Source organism: Erigeron canadensis, chromosome 5, assembly GCF_010389155.1.
Source record: "Erigeron canadensis isolate Cc75 chromosome 5, C_canadensis_v1, whole genome shotgun sequence".
NCBI lineage: Eukaryota > Viridiplantae > Streptophyta > Magnoliopsida > Asterales > Asteraceae > Erigeron > Erigeron canadensis.
The window spans coordinates 39099610-39113169 of record NC_057765.1 but is presented as its reverse complement, the minus strand read 5'-3'; the positions used below and the strand labels follow the sequence as shown (position 1 = coordinate 39113169).

Genomic DNA, 13560 nt, shown 5'->3' with positions numbered 1-13560 from the left:
ACAATTATCTTGTTTTACAAATATGCATATAATCTAAAATAAATAATTTTTCTTAAAATAGGGATGTTTAACAATTAAGAAGACAATTATAGATTGGAGTGTAGTATATATGGCACAAATGCAAGTTACTGCTACTAGCTTCATTTTTCATTCTTTTATCAATAATCCATCTTTCACGGTAACACTAGTTTAATTTTACCAATAACTCATCTTTTATTAATCTTTACTTTTGATCTTCTATTTTACTTTAAATTCCAGAAATCACCCTCATCAATAATTGATCGAGAAACCTACACTAATAATGATTTCAAAAATCATCATCTCTTTTTATGCTGTGTATTCATCTGTATTTAAGAAGCAAAATGAAGAAGCAGCACGTTTGATAGTTACATATAAATGAATCCTTTAGTTAATGCCATCTAAGTGAAAGGTAAGATTTAATTAAAACATTACTCAGCTATTGTTGTTGCTTCATACAAAACCCACACAAAAAATGATTTTTATTCCTTACTTTACCACTAACGACAAAAAAGAAAGATGTAAGTCTCAAACTATTTTTAGATGGGTGCTGAAGACACCTTTATGTCAATGGCGAGTGAACTTTGCAACACAATCACTTAATCTGGACGTGACCAGTTTAGAGTGATTGTGTACCAGGTAATCTGGAGGTTTACTTATTAAGGTGACAATATGAATAAGTAAGTACAATGCAATAATATAAATGACAAGTATATAAATTGGTGAGACAATATGTATTTTTCAAGTGTATTTTATTTATTGATTGTTTAAATAAAATACAAGGTTGTTGCGGAACCAAGATAATACAAGAATGTAAATATCCTAACAACCTATGAAATACAATTGATCTATACTTGGAAATTCTCCTAACAATCGAAACACTTAGAGTTGTGAAATGTTCCTTTTTGCGATTGAGAGAATATTGCACAAGTTCACCAATATTGCAGAATGTAAGTTTTTGCAAAGTTGTGAAAATGCTTGTGCACGGATCTCTATTTATAGTCGAAGTATGAGCATTGGGATCTCAACTTCGACGTACAAATATGGTTGACAGCACACAAAAGTATTATTAAATAATCCTTTTTGTGTGCTAAATAAAGTAAGACAAAAGGTTACTTTATTCAACCACTCTACATCTTTGCACTTTTATCCACAGACAAGATTATTGTCCGGGTAAAAGGATGTAGTGTAAAAGGTCCTCATCGTAATCAGTGTAAAGCTTTGTAAGTGCATTTACACTAAAGAATTCTCCCGTTGATTGATCTGGTGAAATGTCAACTGGGCTTCGCTGCCATTGCCATTTCCTTTCTTCCACTTGTTGTCTTCGACTGCAACTGGAAGGTCTTTAGATTTCTGTTCTTCAGATCTCAACTGGAGGAAGTCATCAGTTGCTTAAACTGTACGATGCAACTAGACTTCTAATATTTCGGACAATTCTTCATGCTCTCCAGATGCAACTGGAGAGCTCCAGTTTTCAGTTAAAACTGGACCTAACAAATTCCCCCTAATTGTCCTGAAATATTGCCAAGTGTTTTCAAACTTGTTTCTATACAAGTATTAGTTTGAAAAACTTGAGTTTGATAAAACCTATTAATTTTCCAAGGCATTTTTATAGATCATCAAATGACTTGAGTTTGATTTTAGTTGTTTGTAGATTTTATCACTATCTAACTTGTTGGTTACAATCTGGCAACTTGTATATACAATAACTTACAAGAAACTTACAAGAAAGTAAATAAAATTACAAGTAGATAGAAAAGAAGGAAAAACTTCAAGCATGTGGCCCTTCGCCAGTTTTCATTCTTTTAGCAACAAATGAAATCGGTTGTTGATCTTCAGGATCCAAGCCAAGTCTTCCTTCAACATCTTCCTTGAACTTGATCAACCTTTGAAGTACAAAGATCCAACCTTTTTCAACCTTGTTTTTCTGCTGCTTAGCATTCAACAAGTCCAGCATCTCAACCACCTCATTATGCCTATACTGGGTTCTCAATAATGAGCTTTGCACCTTGCCAATACTGAATAGCCACCACAAAGTGCTTCTCACAAGGTTTTAGAGTTACATTAATTTCAATTATTTTACCTGGTTGATATCTTCGCTGAAGTACTCCTTCCAGGTATGCACGAGCATCAGATTCATTCACCGGTTTAATCTGAGCAGTGCTCATTTTCTATACAGCAGCTCGGACATCATCAGAGGAAGGCTCAGTGTGAGTGGGTTCCACCCAAGTCCTCAGGTTTGCATCCCTTAGCAAAGCCTTTTGTTTTCTACCTTTGGTCTTGGGAGGATTCAATACTTGCTTTACAATTTTGTGCACCTGCTCAATCCTTTTCAGAATGCCCTCAGTTCTCAGTTCCTTTGCCTTCTCCACTGACACATTTAAACACTTAGCATCGAGACTGGCTTCATCATCTTGATAATGCATGTCCAGTTCTACCTCCAGCATTTCATTCACGCACTTAACAATCCTTGCATCTTCTTTGATTTTTCTGTATTCAGTTAATTGAAGACCAAGAGATTGTGCATCAGCTGCATCAACTAGAGTGGGTGGGAGAGTTTTTCTAGCTTTTTCTTGATTAAATTTCATTGTTTTCTTTCTCTCCTTCACCAGAAACCCAACTCTTGCAAGCTTTTGACTTTCAGTTTCAGTTACTGGAGGTAACTGATCAATGTTACCAGTCTCTAACATTTCATCAGTGGCCAGCTTGTCTGAGGGTTCATCAGTGGCCATTTCCTTTCCTTTCCTTTTCTTCCCATTCCCCCTATCAGTTACATCCTCAAACTGCTCAATAACTTGCCCACCAGCTTTAGTACTGGCGGCACCAACAACCTGACTAGCATCAGTACTAGTAGCAGTTCTAACAACCAACTCCTTCCCTGAACCTGAACATGAACCACTTGGAAGTTCAACAAGAGTGCGAGGGGCTCTGATGGTTCTTTCCCCCTTGGCAGCATCTAGTCCTTGCCTGATTGCATCAAATTCATCTAAAGTAGTGGGCAAACGACCTAGAGGCTGCCATGCTTCCAATGTCTTGCACTCTTTGAAAACTCCACAAATAATACGAAGAGTTCTCCACAAATGGTTGATTTCTTGTGATTGAGTCATAACATTGGCACTTGTACTTTCTTGACTCTTTAAAATTTGATTAAGTAAGGTCAACACATCTGGAGAGATTCCAGTGGTAGGTACTTCCTTCACAACTTCCTTCACCACTTCCTTTGTTTTCTCCTTGCCAACTTCAGTGGTCAGATTATTTATGGCAGTTGAATGATCAGATACCTTGGTGGCCAGTGTATCAAGACTGCACCTCAACCGATCGATCTCCTTTGTAATTGGAGTGAGATCAACCTGGGGCGCTGCAATCTTGGTGATCTCAGATATCACCTTTTCCATTATACTTCAACTGGAAGGTCTTCAGATTTCTGTTCTTCAGATCTCAACCGGAGGAAGTCATCAGTTTCTTAAACTGTACGATGCAACTGGACTTCTAATATTTCGGACAATTCTTCATGCTCTCCAGATGCAACTGGAGAGCTCCAGTTTTCAGCTAAAACTGGACCTAACAAAAAAAAACCAAATAACGCCGAGCATCGGCAATTTTATGCCACACCAAGAACCAAGAATGAAGCAAGTGGTATGGTGGAGTGGTCGGTGTAGAACTGCCACATGGGATTCGGCGTCGGCATAGAACCTCCATACCCCATGCTCTTATGGGTTGTGGTAATGCTTTGGACAACAAAGCATTTGAAAATAGTCTTTCAAGTTTTTTTTTTTGGGTTTTTTTTTGGTTAAGGGTTGTATTACCCCGATGAGTATATATAGAATATGCATACAAGCATATAGCACCGAACACATCCATAGGCAGATAACAAACCATCCCCAATTCTATCTAGATACTAAATCTAACTCGCCTAGTCAAAGAGTCTTCCAAGTTCCAATAGCAACTTTAAGATTAAAAAAAGGTAAAACATTATGTATTTTTTTTTTTAAAAAAAACCACATTTATTTTTCTCTTTATAATTATCTGAGTAAGGATTTTATATAGAATATGCATGTATATAAAAATATTTATATTAAATTTATATTTTTATTTATGTCTATTATGGTAATTTTTTCACATTTTATTAAAAGCTATAGCTAGTTTGCCAAATATAAAAATACATTTACCAGATATAGCTACTAGCTTACAGTTACAACTACCAGTTTCTAGCTTTCAGCCATCGGCTAAAAGCTTCTAGTCACCAGCTACCAGCTAGTTTTGCCAAACATACCCTGGTATTAAGGATGAAGAGGTTCTTTAACGTGAACCTGGTTAAGACAACGTAAGCTAAACTCCATGTTGCAAGATAATGATCCACGCCTATAAAAAAAACATAAAGTTAGTTGATTACCTTCACTATCATTTATGTAATCAACTACATATTTCAATTTTCAAACAATTTATTATATTTATATAAATCACGTTTTTATAAAACCTTAAAAGTTTCATTCTTTAAACGACTTATTATATAAAAGTATCTCGAAATATATATAAAATAGAAACCTTAATTCTAAAATAAAGAAATTTGGACCCTTAGATAGAGTTCAACTTTTAATTATGGCCATTAGATCAATACAATGATGTCATATACCTTTTTTAACTTTTCTACAATTAATTTTAATTTAATAAATTAAATAATTATTATTTTCTTATATAAATTTGTAGACATTATTTAATAATGTTATTTAATGATATAATTATGGAAACAAATATTTTAAATTTTATATCATTTTTCATCTTTAAAATCAATTTTTGACTTTTTTTTAATAAAAATTTTCATTTTACTCGGTACGATACACAGATTGACATAACTTTTCAATAAATACTCAACAATTTTTGAGTTAATGAAGATCTGGAAAAAAAAAATACCAAATCTATAATAAGCTCTCACAAGTACGTATAAAAAAAATGGGTGTATGAAAATTGTAAAAATATTATGCATAACTTTAAGTTACATTAGCACAACATGTGATGTATAGATTGATAATTAAATTGGTTAGTAAACTTTGTAAATAACTAAATTATTCAAACAAAACGTTAAAGCTCAAGTACAATGACAATACAGACATATTCGGATGCATGAAAGACATCCAATCAAACAAAAACATTACTTAGCGAGAACTCTAATACATGATGTCTCAATTTCCAACCGGCCGGTCACTGTTAACTGAAATCTCAACGACCATCAATCTAACTTCACGCTCTTTTACTGGTTCAGTTTTTACCCAGTTTAACATGTTATTAATTATATATATTCCCCGCGTAATACGCGGGGTTATAATCTAGTATTAACAGAAGAAACTACTTTTTACCTTTTAGTGTGAAACTAGATTTTAGACTCGTGTCTAACACTGGACACGGGGTTTACGATATTATCAATATTAGATCCTATACATTTAAGTCATAAAAGCTAACAAATTTGAAGATATACGGTTTTAAGTGTTATATTTTGCAAGTTGTAGTACAATAATCACAGGTTCGTCACTGTGATTATTAACTGAGACACATGCTGTATTAATTTCTTTATTATATAACTTTTTGAAACTAATTTTACTCATAATGTGATATTATTATGCAAGATAATCAAGAATAAAAATATAAACATACTTGTGATCGTGTACTTGACATTCAAGTATATGTATTTGATCATGAAACATACGCATAACACGAATAGGTTTATTTTCAATCATTTATCCTATGATAAGTTGATAGCAATTAGGATTGTTTTTTATATTTTTTGACAGCAATTAGGACTCTTTATTTGAGTGACAATTGTAACTTTAAACATTAATACGCAAAACTAATACATAAAAAAGGATAAAATCATGTAACTTTTTTTATTGAGAGATAGAATGAATATTGAATTAAGTTCGTATCGATTTGGATTTAGTATTTAAGTAACCCTCTGTTGTAAATCGTGTTTTATTATGTGATCAGCCCATGTTGAAATTGATTCCTATTTTGAAATTGAGCGAAGCGATTTTATTAGTTAATAATTCATTAGATTCTGAAATAATTTTTTGTAGACAATAATTCATATGTTGAAATTATTTTAATTAATTAAATAATTGTAAATTTTAAAATATTCTTTCCAAGTTGATGGCTTAAAATAAATATAACTTTAGTATTCAGGGCTAAAAAGTATAAATTATTGATGGAAAATAAAAAAAATGTAAAATAAAGAGACTTTTTCTACAAATTATTATAAATAATAATATAATAATATATTTGGATAATGATTATTATTATTTTTAGTTTATAGTTAATCTAAATGATGACATAAGCGAAAGTCAATTTGATGAAATTGAGCGATTTGATAGGTTAATAAGTATTAGTTCAACTGTCTTATAATATATATTAAGATTAAGATTAAGATTAAGATTAGAAACCACATAGTTTATTATTTTCTTAATTTTTCATTCTTTAAGTATTAAAAACCCAATTTCTATATACCCGTACACTCCGCTCTCCTCCCTGAGTAGATATGAACATATTTTTTTTTATTTTATGGGAAACTAGGAGGTCGCAAGCCCACGTTACAGGGCCGTATTACCATTTTGCGTGGTTTTTTTCTACAAAGACAATATGACAAAGACATAGCCGTAATGTGTTTACTCTTATATCAAATTTCGTATAAACATAATGATAACAAAAAAAGGACCGCGATTGTCTCATTTTTTTTTTCAGAACAATAACACAACACATCACCATATTTACTTTTACTTCCAAAAACCGCAAAGGAAACCAATGTTTAATCTCAAACATAGAAGCTAGTTTCAACAAATTAAAAAATTAATCACTTAAAAATTTTAGAATCAATATGTTTAGTGGTGATGATAAATATCTGGTTAGATTTAAGTGATATAGATATGCGATGCATTTACCTGATGGTTGCACTATACAAAGGATGTTATTTATCCATATTCTGGTTATTTGATTGTTTACAAAGTCCTACTATCAAAATATATACATGGCACATATTTACAAAAATACCATGTATACAAAATGCAAAACACCGAACAGTAAGTTTTACTTTATAAGTGGCCTTAGATCAAAATATGTTTTTGATGTGCTGATTCGATGCCCAAAAGCTTTATGAGTTGTTTACAAGGTCCAATGGTTTCAATTTGTTGGTTGGCGCTTCCTTTCCTATTAAAATTTTGTAGTATAGTACTATAGTTAGGGGGTGTTTGGCCTAGCTTATTTTAATGTGCTTATGGTTTTTTGGCTTTTTTTTTTCCACAACAAAAGTCATTTTTAGTGTTTGTTTTATTTTTTTGGCTTAAGCTTTTTAGCTTATAAAAGCCATTTTTAAAAAATAATGCTTTTATAACAAAAGCAAAAAATTTACCTTTTTTTTCCTTTCAAAAGTCAAAAGCTAATCTAAACACTATAACAATAGCTTATGAACTTTTAACAAAAAAGCCAAAAGTCACTTATAAAACATAAGCATAAGCAAAAAAATAAAAACTAGTCCAAACACCCCCTTAGTACATTTCTGTTGCACTTATGGTTACTATTTGCGAAGGGTGTCATGTCATTGTACCGGGTAATTCATAGGACTGTGTCTTTTGCCTTAGCAATTTTGGGTCAGGAGTGACTGACGTTATCTTTGTTTGTCTATGTACTTTGTTCGCAGCGATTGTCCTATCTCTTTTCAAGGCCGGGTAAAGAAGACATGATAGTCTTTTCATTTTTAAGATATCATCAGGTGATAAGGTGATATCTTCACAAGTTGTATTGAGCATTCCAATCATCACTTCATTGAATAAGATTATCTATAGTGGCATTTATATTGTACCTCTGACATGGTTAAACGGCCAGACGTAATATTTAAGTTGAAGATACTGAAATTTCCGATTTCTTTATATACGAAAATTTGAGTTCCTGAGACTTGATAGTCGTCGGGGGAGCGTATAAAAATGAACTATGAGATGATTGAGTCTGTATCTAACTTGCTCCATATTATTGGAAGCCACATAGCCAATTGTTAGATATTTTGGTGCTATGCAATCTTTGTGAGTACTTTATATATCAAATTGTTACAATTGTCCTCAAGCATTGATAACCACCAAAAATAAAATTGTTAATAAAACAAATCATGATCTAATATTTATTTGATATGCTTTAATGACAAACTCTTAATAACTCGTATGAAATCTGTTACTATAGTATGAGTGACAACACATATAACAACAAAATTGAAAAGAAATATGGTTACAGGTTACATATGGTATCTAATTTGCAAGCATATGGTATAATTACTTGGTGAATATTGAGGTTTTTTACGACCATATCTATATGTATATCTATGTAGGTTCTGAGAAGTGAAAACCTCTTCTTATAACATAATAGGACTCTTGCACATTATGTCAAAGACCTTGTCAACATGAATTTGTGAATACTAATGTATATTGACCTAAGTATGATCACATCAATGCCAGCAAAGAAGTTCTTGAATAATAATACTAAAATTCAACAAAAACGTTTTTGAATAATAACACTAAGATCCAAAAAAATGAGTCATACCTTCTTTGGATTCAGAACTAAGTAATCTATATAATATTATATAAATTTTTTTAAAAAGTTAACTAAGTAATCTATATGACTTTTGGTAGTAGCTCGTGACCCCCTTTCACTGAAGGTGTGACACAACGAAGATATATGTATGTCACAAGGGAACGGCCCATTTATATAATGTAACTAGTTGGATACCCGGCTTTGCCCGGGGAGTAGTTTTTATTTAAGGTAAAAATTTCTAGATCCACGGCTGGGCATTATATATCCATATAAAACGTTCAAGGTGTAAACGATTTAACTTTCTAGAGAGACCTTTACTCAAACTCATAACTAACGAAAACAGAAACAAAATGACATAAACATAAACATTTGTACCATAGTATATCTGTATATGCATGTATTATCAAGTCAAGGTGTACTATAATCACACTATATGTATTACCAGCAAGTGGGAGAACGTTTTAATGTATAAAAGTACATGGTTTGATCGTTTTGAAACTTTGAAAACACAAATTTCCAATGCGTGTTTTACGCATTTGATACAAGCCAAACGAGCATACAACAAGTGACTCCTATCAATGATGAAATTGCAGTTATAACTTGAGGCATTTTCCCTTTATCATTCCTCCATACCATGGCTTCATAAATGGGCCAAGAATTCACTACCCCAAAGAAAGATAAAAACATTTGCCCAAAAAGCCCATCTGTACTTTCCCCCATTAATATTCTTAAGATTCCTGAAGCAAATGCGAGAAAATTAATAATCGCAACTGTCCCTAATGGTACAAACATTGGTGATGGGACACCAAACTCAAACACTCCATTGTCATATCGTTTGCTTAGTTCATTGTCTACCACTTTGCTAGTCACATGGAACCCTTTTGAGGCGATTCCTAAGTGTTTGATGGAAAATTCTATGAACCCGAATAAATATGATGAGAGACCCCGGATGAACCACATTCGTTGATCATTCCACCATTGTTGGAATGTACCCCGGGCCAACATGTAATCAAGACAATCTTGTACATTGGCCCCAAAAAAGAGAAAAATGTACAAAAGAAACCACATACTTGTGACCTGCATTTCATAAATCATAAGCTATAAGGCCTTTGTGACAGCTAAATTATCTATATGTTAGCTTTGTATTATTGTATATGCATGCATACCTCTGGGAAGATGGAGACACCGTTGAGAAGAGCTAGCTGAGGGACCAAAGAGTATATGATGATTGGGATTGACCAAATGGGCCAAAACGCATTGTGGGCATAAGCAAGGCCCATGAGAGGGCCCATGAAGCGACTTCCATATGTTAACGGGTTGTACTCTGAAAATACAACCTCTAGAAGCCCAATGCACCACCTTCTATTTTGGTTTAGCGCGTCAAATAAGGAGATTGGTAGGTCGCCCAAAAATGCGGGTCTTATGGGATTGAAGAATAATGATTTCCATCCCCTACAATGTTGATGAAGGCCTGTAAAGAAATCTTCAGATAACGACCCATATCTAAAGCCCATCTAAAATGATAAATAAATCAATGTAAGTATTTCTTATGTAACGACCTGATGATGATGTAAGCACTAAGCAACAAAATGTTAAGGCCAAATTTGGCTTACCGTAGAGCCCCAAGTAGTATTTTGTTCGTAATTTGAACCTGCAACTTCATGGGCCATTTCTAGAACTTGTTGGTCTGTAATGGGCTTTTCGACTACATTATCAGGCCAGTGTTGACGAACCTCTGGCAACTCAGGGGATGATGGCCTGCCAAAAAAGACCCGGCGAATAAAAAAACAGCCACTGCCAACATAACACGGTCCTTTAAGACCATCCATCCCCCCAGGATTTATCACATAGAGACGTTTATACTCGCTAGCATAGATGTCCGCACTATTTATCCCTTGAAACCTTTGTGGGAATTGAACGTATCCTAAGTTATGACGGATTGATTGATCTGCATAAAAGCATAACATCTGTTGAGGGGTCTTTGGATCATTTGAGTACATGTCACAATCTTGAGTTAAGACTATTGGTGCATTAGTCATTACAGCCGATACCCTAAGCTACAAATCCACAAACCTCAAATAAGATAATGTACTTCATAAAAGATCAAACCTGACTCAAAAAATGCTTACCAACGTGTTAAGTGCACCAGCCTTAAAATTGTGTGGAAAGACCCTATTTTTCTCTCTTGAAACATATATAAGATTTGGCATTGGAGATCCTTTTATGTCTTGTTCTTGCCCACTCTCTAACAAAACCTGCTTCCATAACTTTCATCAATTTTGACACAAGATTTGAAAAACAATACTTACACTAATGTACTATATAATAAGTTGTAGCAAATAATAGGGACTAGAAAAATGACCTGAATAACAGCGGGATGATCATAACGGTTAAAATCTTTATCCCATTTGTCGAAAGCTTTGCGTACATATTCATTGGCAATATACTCCGCGCTTATGCTTCCTCTGTCGACTACACTTTCAACCTTTAGTTTCATTTTCTCATACATTGCCTAAGATTTTGGAAAGAAGATAACTAAGAAAATGTGTTTAAAAAAATGCCAATAAGTTTAGATATCATATAATCTGTCCTGAAGACTTCTGATAATACTAGTTTGGATATACTACTGTCCAGAAAACTGTTCTACATTCATGGCATCTTTGGCCTATTTGAGAATACTGGGGAGTAAATATTAATTTTCAAAGTACAAGGATACTTCTGCAATAAAAAGAATATTTTAGGGACTGTAAACAATTATCCTTATAAATCATAATAGCTCCACTGGTCTTTTGGCTTTATAAAGCACCAACAGACCAACTTGTGGTATTAAAAAAAGTAAAGGTATCTAATAATTTCGTAAATATTTATTACAAGATAAAATATATTAACTTTTGAACTACTGGCCAAAAATGTTTGCTAGATTCGTTGGTCCACAGATTTTTAAAAAAAAAACTTGGAAATCGAAATCACACTCGAATTGTCTTGTAAGAGTAAAAAAAAAAAAGGAAAAAGAAAGATAAGAACATGGGGCAGGGTGTTCGATCAGATATATTAACAGAGGTAAAAGTGATGAAGTGAGAAATCTGGTGTGACATCCGTTAACTATATTTGATGCTCTAATAGGCGTCATTTGGCAACAAACAATGTGAGGATTTTTAAGTTCAAGTTCATCAAAGAAACCAAGTCTTTTAACTCGGATATATGCAGGCCAACTGGGATATCATGTATTCATTAACTCTTTTCCTGAATACGAATGACCGCTAGATACCTTGATGGTGGTTTGTTGATGTAGATTGAGTTAACACAACATACAAAACCAATTTCAGTAAAGACATTGGGATATTTGACCACTAGAAAAATTGGCGGAAGTTTGCTAAAATATAGATTTGGTTAACATACACAACATACAAAATCACCATGGACCTCCTAAGACCATCCACACTCCCAACCTACATCAATTCAAATTGGCGGTATTTTAAGTGACTTTTTCATTTTTTTAAAAATATTTTCAATGATTCAACTTCCTAAAAGGTTGGGAATGCGGGTGGTCTAAGTGGCCTAGTCTTTAGAAAACTTGATTTCCTTAGAAGAAGAAAAAGAGGTTCAAGGTTGAATCTTAGAAAAATATTTATAAATATTTGATACTAACATATATGTTAAAAACATTGTTGTAATTTCGTTAAAAAATATTTTTAAATGCAAATATTTTCAATTTAGTCTAGAATGTTTTCATTTTAATTTCTCTCATTCAACTTTGCACTTTTAAAAACCAACAAACAAACCATGATCTAGCAAAGCATACTAAACAAAGCCCACTACTTCACATGTTAGTATAGTATAACTATGGTTTTAATTCATATTTTTAACACTTCATATATGATATATCTGGTAAATTCTCACTATCACTATCACTATTTATCTCTGACTATCACTATATTATATTTTAATAATAAAAATCACATGGATAAAATCATATATCATAGATATATACTATATAGTCCGTATGATATAACGTAATACTACTAATAAATTATGTACCTTAATCTTAGGACCATCGGAAAATGTCATCTCATTTGATCGGAAAAAAGCTTCCGGGCATCTATCAACAATATTATTCTCCCTACAAAATGGAATCCATATTTTTGCGAACTTTGCAGCTTCAAAAAAAGCAAAAAGAGTTAACTCAGAACCACCGTCGTCGGAAACATATACCGAAATCTTTTCCGGTGGATAGTCATAAGCCATCAATGACAACGCCGTGTTGACCACATTCATGGGTGGTTCTTTGTACGGATCCGCCGTGCAAATAAATATGTCCAACGCCGGAAAATCTTTTTTCGGTAATACCTTTTCGAGGTTTTCCGGGAAGACTTTCCGGTCGGTGGGGTATAGTCGGAAAGATGTGGTGGTGGTCCACATGAAGGTTAGGACAAGGTCGGCGATCAAGAAAGTGGTCGTGGTGGCGGCGGAGGAGAATGTGGTGGCATGAAGGAGGTTTTGGAAGTGGTGGTGAATTAAGGTAACGATTCCGGTGGCGTAGATGGCGGCGAATAGGCGGTTGAGGGTGGTGCGGCGGAGGAGGTGAGTGGTGTGGAGTGGAGGTGTGGCGGCTGTGAGTGACATAATGATTGTACTCACATGTGATTGTGACCAATGCGAAAGTAGTATGTAGATATATATATACGAAAAAAGTGTTGGAATTATCCAAGTGAATTTGTTCTTAAAATTTATCAAATGAGGTTTTCCTTTTTCTTTTTTGTTTCGATGGTAATTAGGAGCAAGGGTGTAATCGGCTTGTTTTATTGGCAAAAGGTATCGGCAAACATCAGCAAATCGACAAGATTATAGCATTAGTATCGACAAGTTTTGGCAACCAAAATTGGCAAATATTGGCAAGCAACATCGACATGTTTTGGCCGATGGTAATGAACGTTGGGGTATAAATTAATCATTTGCTAGTGAATGTTTTGGCCACATGTC

The 13560-nt window shown here is 33.6% G+C and overlaps 1 protein-coding gene across 1 annotated transcript; it reads right to left on the bottom strand.

The window, feature by feature from the left end:
* Positions 1–8996: 8996 nt before the first annotated feature.
* LOC122598942 (cellulose synthase-like protein G2) lies at positions 8997–13213 on the bottom strand. Its single transcript, XM_043771409.1, has 6 exons — positions 12619–13213; positions 10943–11092; positions 10710–10835; positions 10194–10637; positions 9747–10094; positions 8997–9657 (listed from the first exon to the last, which is right to left on the bottom strand). Exons 1-6 carry the CDS (start codon positions 13201–13203, stop codon positions 9109–9111), a joined length of 2202 nt encoding a protein of 733 aa, XP_043627344.1. The 5' UTR covers positions 13204–13213; the 3' UTR covers positions 8997–9108.
* Between the last annotated feature and the right edge of the window lie 347 nt (positions 13214–13560).

Bases quoted from the DNA above. Each gene is read 5' to 3' on its own strand.
- LOC122598942 (XM_043771409.1), bottom strand. From the start codon at position 13,203: ATGTCACTCACAGCCGCCACACCTCCACTCCACACCACTCACCTCCTC. The intron at 10,836-10,942 runs GTCATTTTTCTA...TTATGGAAGCAG, and splicing joins ATCATCCCGCTGTTATTCAG to GTTTTGTTAGAGAGTGGGCA. The intron at 10,638-10,709 runs GTAAGCATTTTT...GTGGATTTGTAG, and splicing joins CTGGTGCACTTAACACGTTG to CTTAGGGTATCGGCTGTAAT.